Source organism: Poeciliopsis prolifica, unplaced genomic scaffold, assembly GCF_027474105.1.
Source record: "Poeciliopsis prolifica strain line A6 unplaced genomic scaffold, Auburn_PproV2 SCAFFOLD008, whole genome shotgun sequence".
In the NCBI taxonomy this organism is placed as follows: domain Eukaryota; kingdom Metazoa; phylum Chordata; class Actinopteri; order Cyprinodontiformes; family Poeciliidae; genus Poeciliopsis; species Poeciliopsis prolifica.
Genome location: NW_026562383.1, coordinates 9,253,831 through 9,276,903, shown reverse-complemented (window position 1 = coordinate 9,276,903; position 23,073 = coordinate 9,253,831). Strand labels below are relative to the sequence as shown.

The 23,073-nt window shown below is 38.9% G+C and overlaps 2 protein-coding genes across 2 annotated transcripts in view; one reads left to right on the top strand and one right to left on the bottom strand.

The window, feature by feature from the left end:
• The window catches only part of LOC129361900 (semaphorin-6B-like), a 34,958-nt gene extending 26,949 nt beyond the window's left edge, over window positions 1–8,009 (bottom strand). Inside the window, exon 1 of the mRNA XM_055033105.1 lies at window positions 7,417–8,009. The gene's annotated coding sequence lies outside the window, so the exon portion shown is untranslated. The remainder of the gene's footprint in view (window positions 1–7,416) is intronic.
• A 3,573-nt stretch (window positions 8,010–11,582) lies between these two features.
• Window positions 11,583–22,619, top strand: abhd17aa (abhydrolase domain containing 17A, depalmitoylase a). The gene is made up of 6 exons (XM_055033125.1): window positions 11,583–11,743; window positions 12,285–12,377; window positions 17,654–18,170; window positions 18,330–18,524; window positions 19,317–19,496; window positions 20,234–22,619. Exons 3-6 carry the CDS (start codon window positions 17,668–17,670, stop codon window positions 20,457–20,459), a joined length of 1,104 nt encoding a protein of 367 aa, XP_054889100.1. The 5' UTR covers window positions 11,583–11,743; window positions 12,285–12,377; window positions 17,654–17,667; the 3' UTR covers window positions 20,460–22,619.
• The last annotated feature ends 454 nt before the right edge of the window (window positions 22,620–23,073 follow it).

Below are 23,073 nucleotides of genomic sequence, written 5' to 3'. Positions count from 1 at the left end.
CAGCAAGGGCAAACGTTGCTAACCAGAGTTTGACTGCAGTAAGCACATATACATTCACTGCACAGCTCCGAGCTGGAAGCGAACACATGAGTATGCGGCGCACACATTCAGGCCGCACACACAATCAGCACAGAGTCAAACACACACACACTCACGCACTCCAGCAGCAGCATGTACAGCGGCGGTGAGGGTGCAGTCTAATTACACAACAGTAACACCTATAAATCTGACCGGCTTTTATGGTGTCGTTACTCTTTTTTGGGTTTTTTTTTGGTCAGTCAGTGTTAATGATGCACTTTGCCCTGTGGACGCTGGATCGGCTCAAATTCAGAACAAAGAGGATTTGTCTGATTATATTAAATCAGATTCACCTATTTGGAATATAAATTTTGATTTCGGTCAAAATTAGCAGTGAAAGGGGTTTTTTAGTTATTTTTTAGTTCACTGACTGGAACTAAAATTCTGCATACCTTTTATTTGTCTACCTCATCATGTTAAATTCTGGATGGCATCCGTAGCCATCGACGTGGATTCTCTGCTGCTAGTAAAGAAAGAGCCTGAAGGGTAGCCCGTATTCTTGTCACGCTGTTCTTTGTGCGCTTTGATCTCTAAGGGTAAATATAGCTCTTTTAGCAAGAGCCTGCTAAGAGGATCATAGCTCACAATAGGTGGTCTGAACACAACAGCAAACAAAATGGCAATGAACCTGCATATAGACTGATGTGCACACATCCACAAGATGCATGCATGCTCTGACACAAGCTACTGCAGCACCAACACCGAAATATGCAGCCACAGATAAGACGCCTCCCTCTGATAGGCTCCTCTTTTCCTTGTAGGTATAATTGTGTTGTGGCTATGCTTTGCTTCTTCCCTCACAGTTGTGACTGAGCCGCAGGTGAAAAGCCATAATTAAAGAAGAAAAGTTGTGTTTGTTGTGTGAGAAGGGTGGTTGCAGGAGAGAAGCTGAAAGACGGGGGGAAAAAAAACCCTTCATCAGACAGTGAAATCATCCCGAGGAGCTGGGACACAAAGGACTGGGATGCCTTTATCTCCCGACAGAAAAGTCTTCCAAATCCCTCTGGCTAAGCTGCCATAACTAAAGCCCGTGCTTGGAACAGGTGCCTGGTGAATTGGTTGAACAACAAAAGTAGCAAAATTAGACAAGATAGACTGAGCTCCAAAGAGATGTATAAACTCCCATTTATTGTGGGCAAAAAAGGAAACAGCCAAGTGCCTTGGCAGTGGCATTTGAGAAAAGGTTACCTGGTAAATTGCTTATCTTGTTTGTGTGTGAGCGCTATAGGTGTGAGTGCAAAGACTTGGACGAGATGGGCGCTCTGCCGCATTGCAATTATTTTGCTATAACTAAGAAAATGCAAAATGCAGGAGATCAAAGTGTCTCTCTCTAACTGAATTGAAACAGCTATGATATCACTAACAATCCAATTAGCAGCCAGTTAAATGGGTGGAGCGGTTACACGGACAGACGCGGGTTTGTTTGTAGGGAGAAACTTGTAACAATCCTCATACACAACAAACAACTTCACGTCATTCAGAAACGACTTATATGTGTGTGGGCTGGATATCCACACAGACAGAAATCATTCAGTAAATAAGGGGATTCCGACATATTTTTAAAGACACAATTCTACACTTTAGCAAATTGCATCCAAAGAGTTTCCATGTGTATTATATCAATTTGCCTAAATATCAATACTCAAGTTCACAGTGACTTTAGGAACAGAATGCATAGATGTTTTGGACCATGAGAGAGGGAATCCAGAGTGAATAAGCAACTGTTGTTTTATTATTATTATTATTTGCTTTCCATCCTGATCCAGACCTGAAAAAAAATGCTGTATTTAGATCAGATTCCCATTTCTGGACCACAAAGGAACCTTGTAAATATCTCTGAACTCCCAGATGAGGCCTGTCTCAGAGGAGCTGTGAAGATGATTCAGTGGACAGAGCAGATGGTAAGACGAACACACATGATAGAACGGGTAGAATGTGCTGAGACCACACAGTGGATGCTTCAAATGGAGCTGCACCTCGGGGGAAGAATCAGTGTGAGCAGAGACTCATAAAACTAAAGATATATGGCCACTGTAAAATGCTAGAGGGGCTTTTACATTGAAAATAGCCGCAAGTTGATATTACAGTGTTTAGGAAGCTGACATAATCCACATGCTGCATTCACTTTAGCCTCCTGAACATCATTTATCTTAACCTGAATTTTTAACAGCATAAAGGTCTTGGAGTGCACTATGTTTTATCTCTTTGTTCTGTTAAAAACATCTGAAGGGACCTGTTGGAAATTCATGAAAGGGTTTTCTTGCAACAGGAAAAGAAAGGTTTGCACGAAGAGGTTCAAATTATCTACAACTGAAATTGGATTCTGTTGATGAACAACGCGTCCAGGTCGCAGGACTCATGACCCTCTGGGCTCCTAAAGGTTGAAAAATGGCTCCCTAAGGCCTCTGATTCAAAGACTGTGTTGGAGCAAGTGACCTTGCAGAAACCCACCTTCTGAAATCCTTCAGATTTGTTTTAGCCCTTTAGGTCTGTGCCCCAAAGAATCCGACTAAGCCTTATTTCCAGATGAGCACAGCGGTGAAATTTGAGACATTTAATGAAACCGCTTTCAGCAAAAGAAACATTTAATCAAATCTCTTCAAGATTAAATTAGTAAGAAAATCTGCTTGTGTTATGAATGAGAAAGATGGCTACATTTAGTGTGGGTGTGGCTGCATGCTGAAAGTAACTTAAAGTAAATTGAAGTACTCTAACAGTACGCATTAATAATGAGTATTATGATATTTTTATGGTATGTATTGAAGTGAAATACCACTGTACCGCCATGTTCATACAAATATATGCACCATAGTTTAATTTCTTTTATATGAAACAAAACATCAACAACCATTGCTATTGCTTCAAATATAATCTGGCGTTGACATTACATTAATATTCAAACATTTATTCACAAATCCATCCAATATATTAGAATATTACTTGCTTACTTACTTACATGAAGCATGATCTATAGATTAATTACACACAGGTGAAAGTTTGAAAGTCTTCATTTTTGTTAATTATGATGATTTTTGCATTTATAGGTAATGAAACAAAACATTTACAATTAGAATATCAAACCAGACCTTAATAGAGCACAAATAAAGCCAAAACGTGGGATAAGTGAAATGTGTGCTTATTACCTGCTTAAGGTGTGTTTTTCTCAAAAATGCTTTTAATCTGACAAATGTGACTCATCGGAATGCATTTGAAATTCACTGAATGTGACTGCATTGATAATTATTTTGCAAACTGAAGCATTTGTGCATGATATCTTAAATGCTTGTTGTTTTGCTTTTTATAAAGTATCAAAAGCATAACGAGCTGCTTTTAACTAGATAATTAATTGGACTATTTGCTCCCGTAGTCAACTTACAGTCAGCTCGTTTACACACTTGCCACTGCTAGTTTTAAAATACTGCAATACATGATGAGCAGTGCAGTGCTTTAGTCTCAGAGCAATGACTTTGATTGTTTTTGCCACTGGAAACTGACAAATTTGTCTGTCTTGTAAGTAAGGGAGAAGAGCAATAACATTTTCCCTGAAAGCTGACCTGCAGTGTGCAGCGATTGATGGAGGAGGAGGGGGTCAACGTTGCTCAAGTTTATAGGTGACACTGATACTGTTTCTGTTTGAGACAATATGATAGAACCTATTATAACCTATATCACATATGTGTGCAAAGACTAGTGTGTCGTCAGGCTAACAGACCCAGAAGGGAAACTCAGGCATCTCTTTCCCTTGCAAAAACTCTTCATCTCATTTTTTATTGATCCCAAAATGTTCAGAGGTCAGAAAATAAATATACATCATCATCATGATCTGGAGGTTTTGAGGCATCCTGATCAGATGACCCAGATATTTGAAGTGATTCTTTTTTGATTTGGAGGAACATAAGTTCTTCTCTGGGTTCTGCTCTGCTGATCCGACTCTCAGCCTGAGTTCAACTGTGGAGGCAGCTAAATTCAACTCTTTGTATCTGAAATCTTGTTGTTTTTGTCATGATTTATATCTTACTGCAGTTTTTTTTCTTCTTCATAACAAGTCAGAGTTCCTTTAACAACAAAATATGGGTGAAAACAAAAGTATAAAAAGTTTACATTTTACAAGTTTACATTATAAAATATCTTCGGCATCAGAATTAAAAAGAATTCAGCTCAATTAGAGAATCACTGCTCTAGCAGAGCCTGTTTTCACGCAGTGTCACAATTCCAGTGTCATACTTTTTCTTGCTGTATACCTCTGGTAAAGTAAGGCAATTTGTTTCTCCTGACAGAGAGAGCTGTGAGGGTGTCAGGTAACCTTCCAGTGCCTTTTGCTTGTTTCACTCTATTTCAGACACTGAAGCTCTGCTGTCCTGTACATTTATACAAGCATTCCAAAGTCTTTGGTTTCGACATACTAATCCACTGTTTATTTACTCTCTGGGCTGAATCACCCCGCAGTCTGATGAGATTTTTTTTCCTAACCAAAACCTGAAATGGCCCTGTTTGAAGATTGAATGGAGAACCTGAAGGATCGATACAATTCAATAATGTCCCTGTGGGTATTTGTCTCAACCTGAGATTGCTTCACCCTGCAAGCGCCGCGGCTCTATAGTTCCAAGTTTGTGACATTATTTTCCGAATTCAGATTTTAGATCCAGGCCTTGGATGCATAAGCTGAATTTTCTCTTTGTTTTCCTTCAGCCTGGTATGTGGGCGTTTCTAGCTGTATGTTTGGGTGTTAGCTGCACTTTCAAAACGAGGGGCCGAAGGAAACAGGGGCTGCACCTGTTGTTCCCTGTGGCCGCTGTGTGGTGGTCTTAGCACCTGCTCGCACGGCTGTCTGTGTGGCTGTCTGTGTGGGCAACAGGGAAACCATTCACAGCCGCTCAGACGGCTGCCTGCAGCCCCTCTCCCTCGGCGCTGGTTCGCTCAGGGCTTTCTGCGCCATCATTTCTTTTTCTGTATTTCTACATTCTCTGCCGATCCCTGTGTGGCCTGCACGCCGTGATCTCTCTATGCCACACTTTATCCTTTGTATGCTCGATCTGTCTGTCTGTGTTTCTGTCTCCCTCCCGCTCCTCTTTATTTTGCGATGCCAGACATTTCTTTTTTCTTTGAATATCAACAGTAACACAAACATGAACCGCAGCAGCTGGGAGCTGTTTCGGTCCCGCTGTTGAACTCAATGGCTTTTAGTATAAAAGACAAAGTTGTAGGAAGAAAAAAAATCCATGCAGAGTAACAACTAAATCACTTCAGGAAGAGCTGAATGTGAGCATTTCACCCAGACCAGAGAAGTAGGAGCGTGTGGGTGACTACAGGCAATTTAGTTATTGTAGCTGTGAGACATTTGGACAATGAGCATAATTCGAGTTACTCTCGACTGCAGAGATAGCTCTTACATGAACGGGGGGCTAGGCAAGACACCCCACAACACCCAAATGTAACCGAGTGAAAACACATTTCTTTCTGCAAGAAAGGTCATTCTGCAAAAAAGAAAACCGTTTTTAAACAGAATGATATGTGAAATGAGTCTCATTCTGACATCTGCTGAAACCCACTCAAAGAGAAAGATGTCATTACTGAAAATGCAGCTTAGAAACCCAGATCACAGTTTGTAAATGCATTCAGGGGCAAAAACCCTGAGAAACATCTTATGTGGTGTGTAGGAACTAAAATTCAAGTGTTTGCTCATAATGGCCCCTGGTGAACTTGGAGAACAAGAGAAGCTTGGAAGCTTGAAAACATCATGTCCACTATGAAACACAGCGGTGGCACCATGATGTTGTGTTGCTTTTTTTTTTTAATGTTTTCTCAAACAATGTCTCAAAGAATCTCAGGTCACTCTGAAACAGACCGGTTCAGGTTTGACCAGTCTCAATTAGATGATCAGCAGCAGTCAGTCCAGAGAATCAGATACCACCTTCAGCCAAGCCGGCTTCCGCGTGCACAACGCTAAATCCCCATTGACTGTACATGCAAATACAGAATGGAAAACTCGTTCAGAGGTCCAAATAACAGATTAAGGGAGGAACAGCGTACAGCTTTTACCTCCCGAGAATGCTACAGCCTCAGAGCTTTTCTGTTTAGCTGTGTTTCTCTCATAAAAGAACAAACTAGAACAACCTCTTCTGTTAACTTCCACAGGAGGTATTCCTAGTCCAAAGCTGCTGCATGTCTTCTTTGTCCTGTCAAAAATCCCAGTTGGTCGTGGCAGATGGCCCCTAGCACTGAGCCAGGTTCTGCTGAGGGATTCTTCCAGTTACAAGAGAGTCAGTCCTTTGAGATGTCACTGTGTCATTGCTGAGTATGAGTGATTACTGCAAAGCCAGTAGCATAAAGAACTTGATACATTTAAATGGGCTTCTTTTACGAAGGCAACATATTAGCAACTGGCTGTATGAACCTGTTTCTGTAGCATAGTGTTATAGGATGTAATTTGAATAAATCCAGTTGTTTTGATTATTTATTTCCACATAGAGATCAGATGTGTTTGTCAAGTAAAGTGCCTTGAGATTACATTTGCTGTGATTTTGTGCTAAATAAATTCATATAAATTCATGGCGCCCCTGAGATTCTGGTTCCCTGGGTGGTGAGCCTCATCGACTCTTAAAAACAACCACTGCTCTCCTGATTTCTCCTTAGGGGGCTGTTTTTCAAAAACTTAAAATGTATCATGACTCATTTATTCATATTTATTTAAACCTTTTTTCACTGTGATTTATCCCGTGGATTTCTGCCGCCTGCCCTACCCCTGGGCTGTGCTGTGTGTGACTAATGACATAATCAATTGCCTTTATGGCTTCCAAATCATCACATCTGACCTTTTCTGTTGTTAACATAAAACCTTGACCATGCACTTTATAAGACGTCATCAATTTACCCTGCAGGGACAATAAAACATAACACAAGAAGGTGACAAGGCTCATTTAGATCAAGACCCATGATCCAAATTGGAATTATGATCCAAATAGGATTTTGTGATCAGGCTTGGTGCTCATCTCTGTAATCCTATTTTGCATGACAAAAATATTACAAAAGCCCACAGTTACAGTCAGCGTGCAACACGTGAAAGAGCCAACGACTTGCAACAAAGGCGTGCACAAAATATGTTAATATCACAGCAAACTTGCAGCAGACACAAAGACCAACTCGAACCCACCAGGGTCCAGACGGTGCCGGGGACGGACCTATTTGTTTACTTGGAGACTAGTAAAATGCACCATCGCTTTGGTCCTAATAAAAACTGCGCACTTACACCTGATCACCCTCCCCACCACCTACCCACCTACCCTCCACCCCGTCCTCCTCGTTTAAGCGTCTCTCAATCCCACCATTTGGCACACTCACCGCACCAGATGGCCAGGTATGGGGAGGCTGGAGCAGGTGCCAACCCGCCCTCTCTGTCGTTCTCGTTTCCCTCAGTGGAGAAAAGGATGACGGCTGCAGCAGCTCTCCTGGTATCCAAGGCTCTCTGGAATAACGCTCCTCAGCCGCACCTCACCTGCCTCTTCCCTCTCCGACTCCGGCGCGTCGCCGAGGCATCACCGTTTATACTGAGCGCGTTCAAAACGCCCAGGCAACTACAAATCTGTTTTTTTTCTTCTTCTTCTTCTCCCCGCACTCTCTCTCTCTCTCTCTCTCTCTCTGGAGAGTAAGAGTGTTTTTTTTTTCTTCAATGCGTAAACAGCGACTTACTGACGGTGTCTGTAGTCCAGGTCCGTTTTCTTTCCCGGCAGCCTCGTTCCAGACCCTTTTTATATGTCTATATGAAAATAAAACCACCAAACCCCGCAATGAAGTCCTCTGCCATGCAGGGAGGGACCAGCACCGGGTACGGCTTTGAAATCACTGGTCAGCAGAATGTAATCCCCTTTGTAAATTTACAGTGGCGAGGTGAAATGTCCAGCGCAGAGCAGGCACGGTGACAACAGGGGCCCATAATTCACACCCCCCTGAAACAGAGTCCTGCAGTGGATCAATGATGAATGGAGGAGCACCCTCTCTCTCTCTCTCTCTCTTTCTCTCTGTTTTTCTTTCTCTCTCTCTTCATCTCTTGCTCTCAAACACACATTTTGTGGTGAGCTGTTATTGAGTTTGATAATATTAACAAAAGTGAGGTAAAGGGCTGAAATAAAAGCTCCAAGGGGAAAACCAATAACGCATTCATTAACAGGCAGCATTTTTGTAAAGTCAATAAGCAGCCCCATAAATAATCCACATCTTGTCAAAAGCGTAATAAATGTGGCAGATTAGGTTTATTGTCTTGAACGACAGGACACAGATTGACACTGTTTAAACCAGAGCTTAAACAAACAAGTGCATGTTGCAATAAAGTCACCCTGGATCATGAGCCATAGGTTTTAGTTACTGATACATTTGCATGCATGAATGCTAACAAGCCCCTCTGCCTGCCCCCCACCCACCACTCACAGCAGCAAACGACATTAAATGTTCCACATAAATCTCAACATTAACAAAGCTGGGAAATTTCAAGTCATTTAAATAAACAGATAAAAAAAAAATCACATTTTTATTTTTTGTAAATTGTGACAAAGAAGTACAATTTCCTTTTATTCCCTTTCCAGTGAGCTAAAATAACACAAAAAACTCCTCAAACACCTCATGGCTGAAATTGAGAAAATAAACTTTCATCAAATGTTCCTGTTTTAGCTCAGAGTGATGCAGTTCAAATTTGATGTGTCTAAATTTTCAAGATTATAAACAAAAGTTATTGATATGCCCTCAAGTTATCTTATCTGCAGTTGGAGTTATGACATTTGTTCTTAGAATATGGGAGCAGGGCAAAGAATAACATAAAGTTTCTCTGCATGACAAAAATATTCATTTTCAATTGAAGTTGATCCCCCAGAGGATGGTAAATCATAGTTCAGGTCATATCAAAAATCACCAGGATGTATGTTTTACACTGTTTTAAATATACAGAGTGATGCAGTTCAGATCTGATGTGTCTAAATCTGTTTTAAATTTACAGCTAAAAGCTTAACCAGAAAGCAAATAACTATAGTCTCTGTTAACAGAGGAGGCATATTTATCTCACTTAATTTTACAGCCTTTCTTATTCCTCAAGACAACATTGGGAGACTTGTTAAGAACACAGTCATATGATTGCTCTTAGGTTCAAAGGAAAAGAATACACAGTGCCCTAAGCTTAGGAAACGTTAACAATATTTCTGCAATAGTAGCATATTCTTCTCTCTAAAAAAAGACACACTGCATTTCCTGAACTTTAATGTTTATTAAATTCTCCTTCCTTATCGTCCTCGTTGTGGATTGTGGCAACATATATTTAGGATTGTAGTACTTGATTAATTGTTCTGGCTCCATAATTGGGCAAGTTTAGTAGTTTTTAGGAGTGGCTGCAATGAAGAAAAAAAAAGAATGTCACAGGGGGCCTGATGAAAACAGGAAGTCGTGGATTACTAATTAAACAGGACTAAAAATATATTAAATAAGCTCCAATAAAATAGCATGTACCCTGCAACTGGATCCCACAATGATACAGCAGAGCGTGCAACAGCAAGACACAAGAGACACTGCATTGAAAAAACAACAACTGCATGAACTTTGACTTGCTTAAAGAAATGGATGTACTCAGACAGACATGTTTGGATCGATGCAAACAGAATAAAAGACAGAAGGGACAAAACTATTGCACTTCCCACTTTTGAAGTCCTACATTTACCAGATGACAGTGCAGAGGAGTGGCTGATGATCATGAGCACAAAGCACACAAGGGTTCTTTATGTGACAGTCTGAGAGCTTGGGCAAAGAGGCACACACGATGTTGGAAGTGGTAAGAAAAAAATAAGACTCATTTTTAAACTATTACCAGTTTCTTAAATGCAATCAATATGTGGCAGATTGTTCTTACAGAAAGTATTAATCTACAAAAATATGCAGATGATTAGCTCTGATTAAAAATATGGTGAGTTTTCTTGTGTAATAATATTTCACCTTAAATTAAATATTCATACTATTATTTCAGTGTCCTAAATCTCTGTTGCAGTGCTATCAATACTGGATGACATTTTTGAATATGGTGTAATTGGTAGAATCGTCTTTTAAATTGAATAATAGGGCCAAAATATTTTAAGTATCCTAGGAGAAGTTAGTGTGATTCAACACAAAAATACTTTCTGAAGTTAAATGCGGCTGTAAATTAAACTGTCCAGAAGGATATTCTGTTTCAATTTGTGTTACAGAGATTGGGAAGAAGCATCTGTATAGATACGCCCTTGACTTTTTAAGATTTTAACTTTTTTTTGTCAATAACTTAATTTCCCTGAGCCATTTTGTGTGTGTGTGTGTGTGTGTGTGTGTGTGTGTGTGTGTGTGTGTGTGTGTGTGTGTGTGTGTGTGTGTGTGTGTGTGTGTGTGTTCCCATTTTGGGGTCTGAAACTCGGGGTCTGGCGATCCCATGTCAACAACAGAGTGTTGAAATGAAAAACAAAATGTTTTATTCTCTGAAGACAAAATGTATTGTAAATGCATACTGATTAAGCTCGAGAACTGAATAAAAATAATTTCTGAATAGAGAAAGTTTGTAATAAACTGGACATCTGTAACAATACGAGATTGTGAGATCCAGTGAAAACAAACAGGGTGTGCTGCAGTTGAAGCATCTTTACTTCATTCAAACTTTAAGTTGTCAAATTGTCAACAATTCTGGTCAGTCGCAAGCACTTCAATATGAATCTGAACAATGTAAAAAAAAAAAGAGAATCTTTTAACAGCTATAATAATATACTTTATTTGTACAAACTGATTTTGTTCTTAAGTGCCTTCAGATAGCATTTGCTGTGAAATGCTATCATATAAATAAACTGTACCAAATTAATTGCGGCTCCCAAATGTCGAATTTGTTGTTCTTAACACATTTGTCTGCCAAACATGGTGGCCTTTCTCTCGATATGTATTTCCAAACTGTAATTAGCCTTTTTTTAAATGCTCCTTTGACGTAATGGATTGGACAATGACAATCTACTGAAAGCTTCAGCCAACATCTTCACAAGGTCTTTTTTTGTTTTGTTTGTACAGGGGTTGACATGTACTTGGTGGACTAAAACAGGCTCATGAGATAGTCAAATAGGTTTAGATTCACCCAAAAACTGCAACATACCCCTTTCATCTAGCAACAAGCTGAACGTTTTAAGTCATATAACATTAGCTAGTTATAATATCTTCATGTCCATGTTTTATTTTCTACACAAATATACGTTTTGGATTCGCAAAACTTGCACTTTGCACATGATATCAACCCCCTTAAGTGCTGTACTATCAAACAAAGCTGAACTGCATCAGAGAAAAAAAAGAACACATTTGATGTTTCGTCTTCTTATTTGTAAACAATATATATGAGAAATATTTACAATATATTCCTATTTAGTTTAGTTTAGTTTTAATATGTAGCTTTGTTACCCGGCTGAATGAGGATTTGACGCTTGTACGTCACTTCCGGATGAAGTCGGGCAGTAGTAAAAAAAAAAAAAAAATCTGGTAGCCATGAATTTCAGCTAGCTTGCCACCGACAACTGGTTGGTACACTTGAGTAAGTCCATCCATGTCAAGACACAAGAAGGATTTTCTTAGTCCTACGCTGCTTCTGAGTACATATAGGGCCTCTCCATCCCGCCTATCGTCCTGCTGTGAATCGGTAAGTAGGTCGCTTTCAGACGGCCAAGCTAACGAGCTAACGAGCTAGCAGCAGCAGCCGCCGCTAGCTGGGCAACCTGCTAGCGGTAGTGATGGATGGATCTGGCTGCTAAATACAGAGGTTCTGGTGATCATTTCGACTTCTGTGGTGTTGGCATTCTCCTTGCCTGTATGTCCTAATATTACGGTCTAAATTCAACGCTTTATATCATGTTTAAAGCAGTTTTTATTAGCATGCCAGTGAGGCTGTGTTTTTGCTGAGATAGTGCTGTGAGTATTATCCCTGTTTACCCTTGTCAAAAGCTTCCGATGTCATGCAATTTATTGCCTATTGTTCATAGAGACCCAACAATTTGTGGAAGTAATCCTGATTATATCGAGTCCTTAAAATGAATTCACCTGTGTGGTCTGATTTTTAAGAGTTTTTAAACATATAGTTTACTATAAAATTAGACTGGAATACAAAAAGGTGAAGGTTGTCTGATTGTTTGTTCGCATTTAATGCACTGTTCAATTTCAACAAATCATTTTACATTCACTAGGATTTGGCTGGCTCACCAAAGAGACTGCAAGACCTTGGTGCAGAGCTTTTCTTGTTCCTGTTAACTTCAATAAAAAAGGATTTCTAAATACAGGTATGTGTGCCTTTTATCGAAGTAGGTATGTTGGTAACCTTTTCAAAAGGATGGCATGAAAAAATAAGTCATTTAATTTGGACAAATATATATAAAAAAAACCTACTCATAATATGATCGTGTGTGTGTGTGTAGGTTGAAAAGTTAAGGTTGTTTTAAATGTTAAAATTCTTGAGTAATTCAAGTCTCCCTGAGGACACTGAAATATGTAAAATGCTCAGACTTATTATTAACAGCAACAAAATATTTTTCTCAACATGAAATGCATCCTTTTATTTTGTTGGAATAATCGAAACATTATCAATAAATACTCAAAATGAAGATGAAACTTGGACCTTGCAAAAGTCATGTCAGCATATGGTTGAGCGGTGGACTGGTTTATTTAGGAAATGTTAACTCTTAGAGGAAGTGTGCTCAAGTTTAGCCATCGAGAGCTATCATTCTGTCACTTTTAGATGAATCTCTGTTCAAGCATGCATGTAGTCCCTCACCAGGATTCATTTAGCTCTGCAGAGATTTGTTAACCAGCGCTTAATTTGATTCAGGTGTGCCGGAGAAGGGACGCATCTAAAAGTTGTTGAATTGGTACTGGACTTTGTCATAACTACTTTAAAGACTATAGGATTAGATGAAAAAAAAAATCCACCCTTTTTCAGAAAAATATAGCATGAGATTTTCAGACCAAAAATTCAACAACAAACCTCTTGCTATATTTATAACTGCGATGACAAAATTGATTGCAAATGATATATAAGGATTCTTAAAAGTACAAAAATCATATTAGTGAATATGGTTGCATATCTGAGCACAAGGAGCAAACACAAATAATTTTTTGGTTTGGACATTTTATTTATCTTGGTGTGCTAATTTCTTGGCAGGCAACATGTGCCTCTGAAATCACTGCCGCCTACACTCTGGTGTTAGATCAATTCCTCCCTAACTTATTTTTCTTTAGTTCTTTTTTGTGTAATAAAGCTTAGAACACATTTTTTTTATTTTATTTACATCACTGGAACATTGATGTCAGTTATATTTTGTTGCTGCTCTATATTAAGAATAAAAATGCAAAGATTTGCATTGTAAGGTACTTAACACTAAAATACTAACAGAACTTAGTAAAAAATGGCATTTTAATATTTTAACAATACATACTTGTTTCATTTCAAAACAATTAATGTGACCCAACACTATGTGATTTAGGTGTTATCTTTATAAAACGTGAAAGACGATGCACTATTCTAATACTTTGCAACTTCTAAAACTAATTATTTTGTTAAACTTCAGACTCTTCTAAAGATTAAACTGTAATATTTAGATTAAAATATCAAATTTGGGTGATTATTTGTTTTCTTCTGAGAAACTTTTGACATTCTCTTTTCTTATACTGGTGAAAGGAGTAAAAACAAAATCTTTGCCTTTATTGAAATGACCATAATCCAAAACAAAGCATTAAGGAGTAAAACAGCTTCGAAAAGCGAAATATAAATATGCTACAAGCTGATCTACCTACAAGTGAACGAATCGCCGCCCTCTTCGGGTAAAATTATTGTGTGATTGGTCAGAATTTTGTGGGCGTGTTTGTTTATTCGGAAAAGCGCTTGGTCAGCATTGTGCATCTCGCTATCTATCCATCGCTCCTATTGGACCAAAAACATTGAAATCCCCTCTGCTCTGCTCTGGTCCGAAGCAGCAGGTAAATGCCGGCCATTTAAATAAGTTCGATCTTGGAACGTCATTAGTTTGGCCACAGACATTGACAAGACGTTTTGGTCCACTCTGATGGCTATTGTCTTGTCGAAAACTCCAGTTGTGTTTGAGCGGAGGGTCATTGATTATGGCCTGACCGTCAAATAATAAAGACAACTGTTGTTTTCTGGAGAGAAGAATCTCAAAGCAGCAAAGCGGTCCAGACCGTCTCATCACCACCACTACGTTCAGCCCCTTCTTCATGTCAGGTCTTACTGAAGCTAGCTAATGTCTAATTTGATTAAATTTGGGCAGGAATGTGGGTGGAACGTGAGCGCGTAGGAGCTGTGGTCGACACTCCGATGCCATTTGTTGCGACGTTCATCAACCGAGAACCTCGATGTTGTGATTTTGGTGAACTCAAATAAATCCATACATTTTATTTTGTTTTTAAGACAAACATGCAAAAGAGCCAAGTAGTTAAGGTTGAAGTGATACTACATCTCATCCTCTTCTTGGGCGTTAAAATGGCTGAGTCAAATGAACCCAAATAGTTAATTTTGCCTTATAGAAATTCCTGACTTTGTAGCCTCCACAGGACGGTCACTAATCAGGAAAACACAACAAATAATTAAGACAACTGTTGTTTAAAAATGTAATTTTATCCACAAATATTTGCATCCAGATATTATTTTATCCTCATTAAACTAAATTTAGTTCATTTGTCTTTTTTTCCCATTAAGCAATGCTTAATTCATTAAGTATTGCTAAGCAAACATTAGATAATGAGCATGATAAAACAGTTCTGTGTCACTAAATGGGAAAAGCGTGAGACTGAGAAGGTGTGAGAAAAGCATTTTGACTTCTAAATGTTGTCAGGGATCATGTGTTAAATCAATAAAGTCTAATAAAAAGCCTTTCTCTATCTCCCTCTGTCCTCCCTATTGTTCAATATCTTGTGACATCCTTTGCCCCCGTGGTTATTACTAATATTTCATAGTCGGTGATAAATGTGTCATTGAAGTGGACTGCTTTACCAGTGGGTCAGATGACAACATGCCAAATTTCTCTACAGATGTGTTATAGGAAGCACCAGTGTATCTGTACACACTGGTGTGCATACTTGATATAGCTATGAAGAATCAGATCAGTGAACATAATTATCGTGAGGTATTGCCTTTTATCAACTCCTGTGTTTTGTCGATCATGTACAAAAAAAACAAATTTATTTGGAATAATAAAAGTTTTGTGCTGTTGCAAAAAACTTGATTTAAGATTGAAAGTTTTTCCACAAAGAGTTAAAATATATGTTTATTTACTTTATTATTTATCAGAAAATTTTGAATAATGATGATTCAGAACGCTTGCGTCCAGCCAGAGTTTGGATTTTTAAAATTGAAGTTCCCCCCTTTACTCTAGGTTAAAACAGGTCATATGAAAATCACAGGATTCCTACAAATCTTTATAACCCAACATTATTGTGTCAGGATGCATTTGTTCCTCGCTTTGTCGCTGAACCCCACCTGATTGGTGAATTGATGCTAGGGCTGCTCTACGACAACATGGTGAATACATTTTGCATTTGAACTTCAGCCTGAAAAGCACACAACCTCTTGCAGTGTTAAAGCAACCTGATAATTGGTGCAATTTTCTTATTCCTCTTTGGAGCTATGCATTCATTATATGGCTTTTTAAAAATGTTTTAGTATTGATGCTTTGTTGCCATTGGTTGGTTAGATGATCCTGGTTAGTAGCACTTGCCTTAGCACAAGGCTGCTTCATATTTTGATTACCAATCGATGTACTTACTAATGTCTCATGATATGCCGCTACTACCAGTCACCATGGAGGAGTTGTGCATTCTCAATCCAGTCTGAGAACTCTTATGCTTCATCCCATTTAACATGGATTAGGAATAGGCAACATGGATTTGAAATCTTATCACATAACAAAAATACGGTATTATACAATACAGTAATGTTGTGTAGCAGTAGTCTGAATGTGAACAGGGATTTAAGTAAGTCCTGTCTTTGAAGGTGTCGGCACAGCCGGGCTTCAGACTTCAGAGCAAATCCAAAGTTGTCAATCGTTGTTGCAACATCTACAGTGATCAATGTTAGCTTAGATTGCTCTTCTTTTGCTGTAGTCTCCCTTTTCTGCAGAGCACACATTTGCAGAAGCTGTTACTGTAATTGTGTTAGTGCATTTGTGAGTGTCCAAAATCCTGTCAAGAATGATAGTGCTGCTCTTTTGTTTTACTTAGGTGTATATGTTTGTACACCTCTATACCTGTATACAATCATCACAAATGTCATGCTGATTATTGCTCTCTCAGATTATGACTTAGTTGAACTGAGATAATCAGATTATCCAGAATAACATTTCTTTGGGTACATTTTTAAGAATTAATGTAAAAAATAAGATGTGTTGAAGTCATTTGCTAAATTCTTTTTTGTATTTTTAGGCTCGTCTTTTCCACCTTAAACATCAAAGCTATGCTTACAATCTTGCTATTTTATGCTTCATATATTTGTCACCACATATTCTAAGTAACTAAGTAACTTCTGTGTTAAATTACTTTTTTCAAATAACATATTTTGTAAATGTGTTTCTTTTTTTTAAGCAAACAACTCTCTTTGCCACACATCAGGTTTTTGATTGCCAACAGGAACCGGCTTTATAACAGTTGACTGATTATTAGTCCTAGACTTGTGTCTAAAGGTGCAAATTAAACAAATTATTTATAAGTTGGTAATTTGCCTGCTGAATTCTTGACCTGGAGAAAAAAAAGCAGTTTTATGATGCTTTGAGAGTAACATTAGCCCTACATTTCTTTTATTGCACTTTTTTTTTTTGCAAAATGACCATCTCTATATAAAATTACTTCCATATTTTCTATCTCCTCACTCCTTCCCAGATACAGACATATGCAGATGTTTTTCCACATCTGTCAAGTTAGAATTAAGTGGCATTCAGTGGTGAGCTTTTATTGCACTTTGAGTAGAGCGAGTAGCATCTTTTTGTTGTCTTTTCTTGTGGCGTTTCCTGCTCTTTTCTCTCTTTGGTGTTCTAATCATCTTTTTCTCCTTCACTTATTCTAAATGAACTGATTCAGATGTTTTTATTGAAAACAAAATACATTGTTTTAAAGTCTCAAAACGATGTATTTAAAAATATTTTGAAGCATTCTTTTTGAGTCATCCCACATCTCTCAGTTGGACTCACAAATATTGAGCCAACCTTACATACAGAATAGAGCATGTTTGTGTAGATAATGCTAAGACCCAATATTGCTAAGTGGAGTTCCTCTGGGGTCATTCCTTGGATCCATTTTATATAAACCTTTCCATGTCAGGTCATTCACTGCCTGCCCTGGAGTTGCATTCTTTGTTATGTAAATTAAACTCAATTTTATATGAATACTAAACCAACTGCTTATTCAGCTTCTTATACAAACAATGATAGATGCTATACAACTGTCAAGAAGAAATTTTCAAATGTCAGTCAAAAAAATGTGTGAACTAGTTTTAAATAATTTAGTTTTTCATATGTTTTAATATTTTTGCTCATTTGCTGCCTCTCCTCTTCAGATTTGTGCCAGAAGATGAACGGCCTGTCCATACGAGAGCTATGCTGCCTCTTTTGCTGCCCCCCCTGTCCCAGCCGCATTGCAGCCAAACTGGCTTTTCTCCCTCCAGAGCCCACTTATGCTTTGCTCCCCGACCCAGATCCTGGATCTGGAGCAACAACCGTTTCTGCCGCCAACTCTGGAGCTGCTCCACCGTCACTCGGGGCGCCGGGACTGCGTTCACGGCTGGGTAATGCCAGTGGATCAGACAGAGGAGGCGGTGGAGGAGGTGGTGGTGGGAGTGGCGGCGGAGGAGGAGGAGGCGGAGGAGGAGGAGGCGGCGGCGGCAGTAGTGGCGGTGCTGCCACCACCAGCAGCAGTATCAGTGGGCCTGAAGGCAGGTGGAAGTTGCACCTCACAGAAAGAGCCGAGTTCCAGTATTCACAGAGAGAACTGGATGTGACCGACGTGTTCCTGACCAGATCTAGCCGAGGGAATAGGGTCGGGTGCATGTACATACGCTGTGCTCCCAATGCCAGGTGAGACATGAATCACTATTTTCAAACTGACGACGCTCAGATGTGTGCTTCGTAAAGTTGTTAGCAAGCCATCAGCATTATACACCAAATTTCAGGTTTGAGTTTCCAGTCTTGGCGCTTCACTTCCTTACATCCTTCTCTTCCTTGTCTGTCGCTCAGGTTCACAGTGTTGTTCTCACATGGAAACGCCGTAGACCTGGGTCAGATGAGCAGCTTCTACATCGGCTTAGGCACCCGCATCAACTGCAACATCTTCTCCTACGACTACTCAGGCTATGGTGTTAGTACCGGCAAGCCATCTGAGAAGAACCTTTACGCAGACATCGATGCTGCATGGCACGCCCTGCGCTCTCGGTAAGGAGGCAAGATTCATTTCAATTTACCTGGTGAATGAAATTTTAACCCCTACTGGCTCTTTTTTATTTGATTAGATTTTTTTTTTTAACAGTGGCTCATTTTTAGGTCAGACCAATTACCAGTTGAAGTAACACTTTATTGTAATACATTTATAGTTTTGTTGTACAATAGGATTATAGTTTTCACTACGTGTAATTGAGCAATTTCTTAAGACACCAATAAAATTAGTAATTTAGATCCAATTAACTGTCAGTGCACCACAACATTATAGAGAGAAATTAATAGCCAAAGAGTTCAGTATGTTCTTGTTAGGAATATCTGGCTGATGAGGCTGCAATATTAAAATACTAACCCCATCGCTGCTGTTATTTGAACAGCAATCACTACATATATGTTTGGAATTATTAATACAGTCACTTTGTCTTGTAAAGAAGTTATGAGAAAAAATGTAATTCTTGTGTGAAATTTATTCACAAATGCAATACACTAGTACACAAGTAAAACTACTAAAACAAACAAATATAAAAACAGAACCAATAAAATGATGCAGTGATGTCACAGTTTGTATGAATTGTGAATATTAAGTAAACAAATTTATTTTGTGAAGTCTGTAGATGAAATATAAAAGGAAGAAAAAAAAAGACACTCATCACACACTGTGTTGGTTGTGATATGTTTAAATTGCAACACTTGTTCATTCCTGGTATTTGTTGACCACATTATTTAAAAAAAAGTCTTGTTCAGGTCTTTTTTATATTTTATTCTGTAATTTATTGGCTTGTTTTACAGGTATGGTATCAGCCCTGAAAATATCATCCTGTATGGACAGAGCATTGGCACAGTGCCCACAGTAGATCTAGCATCAAGGTTCGAGTGCGCTGCAGTGGTCCTTCATTCTCCTCTCACCTCTGGCATGAGGGTGGCCTTCCCTGACACAAAGAAAACATACTGCTTTGATGCGTTCCCCAAGTAAGTTCCTCACCTCAGGCATAAAAATTAAGTTTCCAAAAAAAAGCAACTCATGAATATAGTTTCAAAAAGCAACACAGTAGATAAAATCTCTCGTACTGCTCAGTGAAAACCAGGCAGCAACACTCTTTGGTGTTGACGCTTTTACTCAAAGTTAGCTATTTTTGATTTGTAGGATTGAAATCAACTTTCAGTTTAGTCTTTTTTTTTACCCTTTCCTTCAAAAATATTAAATACAAACTAAAGGAAATTGTATTCTTTTTCATATTTTAGGAGTTTAGTAATGAAACGCTTGTGTTCTATCAGACTCAAAAAAGCTTCATGTTTTATTCTAAGTCTTCTTTAAGAAAAATTGTTAAATGTATATTAATTTAAGCATGTGGTGAAGAAGTAATGGCCTGGGAAAAAAATCCCCAAAATGTAGAAGAAAGATTGGTTTTTCCCATTAAGGCTCCAAAACAGACTTTTGGAAACAAAGTTGTATTTGAGTAGATATCTTTAAAAAACGAACGCTCCCTGCATCTGTTTAATTTTTTCTTTACCTGTATTTTTACCCTGGCATATATTGTAGGACCATTTCTTGATGATTTTTACAGAAGAATTCACAACATTCTTACAGACGTAATCAGATATACTCGAGACGCATCACATGTGTAAAATTACCGATCTTGCACATGTAAAAATGTGGCTAGAATGTGGACAGCGCCTTAGAGCAGTAATGCATAAATCTCTTCCAGCATCGAGAAGGTTTCAAAGATCCCATCTCCAGTGCTCATCATTCACGGTACAGAAGATGAGGTGATCGACTTCTCCCACGGCCTCGCCCTGTTCGAGCGCTGTCCCAAGGCCGTGGAGCCCCTGTGGGTGGAGGGGGCCGGCCACAACGACATCGAGCTTTACAGTCAGTACTTGGAGAGGCTACGGCGTTTCATCAACCAGGACCTGGCTGCGCAGCACGCCTGAGAAACAAGCAGCCTCTATGTGTTTGTATCTATGACACTGTGTATGTGTGTGTGTGGAAGCATGTTTGCAATGAACGCGTGAATGATTTCGGTCACATCTGTGTGTCTTTAAAGCAGCACACCTACAGGTTCAACACAAACACGACCTACGTTGTGTTTCCTGTTTTTAAAGGTGACAAAATTTTTTAAAACGTCATTATCTTTATACATTTGTACAGTGTTGGTGAAACACTATGGAACAGATCAAGTCATTTCAGAGCTGCAGTGTCATAGGACGACCTGGAATTGCAGCCTCAAAACACGTCGACTTAATTCAATTGATAAGTGAGAGATTTTTGTCCACAAAGGCACACAGATGTAATTCTGAAGTGGTGTTGGTGAGAATGCTGTGATTGTGTGTGTGTGTGTGTGGGGGTGTGTGTGTGTGTGTGTGTTCAAACCTCTCTGGATCTGTGCGCACACATTAGTATGTGTGAGTGAATGTGTGTAGAAATGAAGGACATCCTGATGACTTGGAAACCTACAGTAGTGGAAGGCTAATGAGGACATCAATATTGATGATTCTTTTTGTTTTTTAATCATGTAATTTGTGTATTATGAAGAATACCTCCACAGTTTGACTAGTTCTCTTTTCCAGTGGACAATTACTGATCAAGCATGTATCCTCCCCCTCTTCACTACTTGTTTACCTTTTTAATGGACATCAGTCTGACTGCCAGGGCATTCCCAAGTTTTTCTCCAGCTAACACTAACCTACTTAATGTGTGGTTTGGGGTGATCTGTCTGCAGACCTCTTGTTGTAGCCTGAAATCCTTTCACAGCTTGCATGGCTGCAGAGAGTCTCATACTTTCCCTCATTATTAATTCTCAAAAGGCCAACTTTCATGTCTTTTACAGACCTAAACTTTCCACTAAGTAGCAGAAACAAGTTTTAGGGAATAAATTAATTTCCCATTCAGAAAAAAAAAAATTAATAATAATTTCCTTGGTTTTTAAACGCAAGTCTGCTCTGTCATTTCATCATGTAAACCCAGAGTGGGCGCGCTGAAAGATAAAAAAAAACGTTTGCAGACACTCCAGGAAGTGGCTGCTTCTGAACAAGAAGCGGTAAAGAACGTAGCACCTCATTAGACCGCGATGAGGTGACGCAGTGGAGGGGTTGTTGTGTTTAAAAGGTTATGGCAACAAAAGTTATAATGATGTGTGAGTTATTTAATGTTCTTGCTTATGAGGTAGAATGGAACAGAATGCAACTTTCTCACTTTTTTTTTCTTACAAAAAAGAATTTGGGAATAGATTTGCATTTATTTTGGATTTTCTTTAATCGACTCAAACTTTAAATACATCCTTGTTGATATTTGGATATATGTCTCATAGTAAGTTGAAGGCAAGCCACAGAAGGTTCAGGAAACTTTTAACATGTTTGTGACAGAATCTTGCCTGAATATCTGAACATGGATCCAGCTTTTAAAGACAGTCTCGTAGTTTCTCACTGAGGCTTAGTTTCAACATATTCCAAAAGCTTGATGTCGGTCTGCTTAAAAACCAGTTTCTATTTATACTTGGGATCATCGTTCCTGTTGAAAACACAGTCATTGCTTTGGTCTGAGTTGAGTAATTTGGAGGCAGTCCTTAATCTTTTTTTATTGTTTCTGTACTGCTGCCAGCAGAATTGACCTCTCAGCATGATGCTGCCACCACCCTTTGTTGGTTAAATAGATTTGCGTTTGAAAGCCTCACCTTCACACTTTCAACTTCTCATTGTCTCCTCTGACTATAAATCGTTTCTCCCTAAAACCTTTAGCTTGACTTTGTGGCCAGCTGCAGATTTCAGGTTTTGGAGCAGTTCTTTCTTGCTCTGCTGCCTCTCAGTCCTCACTGATATTAAACTCGGTCCACCGGACATTGACTCTGCTGTTTCAGCAGCTTCCACACCCCAGACAATTTCCTTTCATCCACAGCTGACAACTTGGAACAGACAAACTATTTAAATTTAAAGTTTTGGAAATATTCAAGTCAGAATATTTAGCCAGAATTTGCTAAGACATTTATCCAAAGTATAAGGACATATAAGGACATGTATTTTGTGATTTGAAAAAGTGAAGTTGTATAATCCTTTCACCCTGGGAAAATTAAGTCTAAAATAAAACAGAAAATTATGCATTATAGTCATCATGTAAATGCCAGAATGGCACTGTAAATGTTTTAATTTCTGGAGAGAGCCATTTTTATCTTTATTTCTTTTTCTAAGCTTTGCTGGAAACTGATCAGCTGCCTCTTGAGAGGGACGCCCGTGTCTTCGGCTCTGAGAATTGAAACAGCATATTGGAGGTTTTAGCCTTCAGTCAGAAGCGGGGCTGAAGTTGAGACCTTGGAGTGTGACGCTTTGATAAAAGTTGACTCCAACAGCTGCTGTCTGCTCCAACAAACCAACATGAATTGCATCCATTTTTATCCCGATGTCGTCCGTAACCTGAATTTTGCTGGTTTGCATTCATCCGTTTCTAGCCGCCGCCGCAGCACATTCGCTAGGCGAATTTTAGCTTTGATGTAATTTTTCCTGAGTTGTTTGTTTCATAATCATACTTCGTGATGTTGGGACTAATAATGTGATT

Bases quoted from the DNA above. Each gene is read 5' to 3' on its own strand.
- abhd17aa (XM_055033125.1), top strand. From the start codon at position 17,668: ATGAACGGCCTGTCCATACGAGAGCTATGCTGCCTCTTTTGCTGCCCC. The intron at 18,171-18,329 runs GTGAGACATGAA...TCTGTCGCTCAG, and splicing joins CGCTGTGCTCCCAATGCCAG to GTTCACAGTGTTGTTCTCAC. The intron at 18,525-19,316 runs GTAAGGAGGCAA...CTTGTTTTACAG, and splicing joins TGGCACGCCCTGCGCTCTCG to GTATGGTATCAGCCCTGAAA.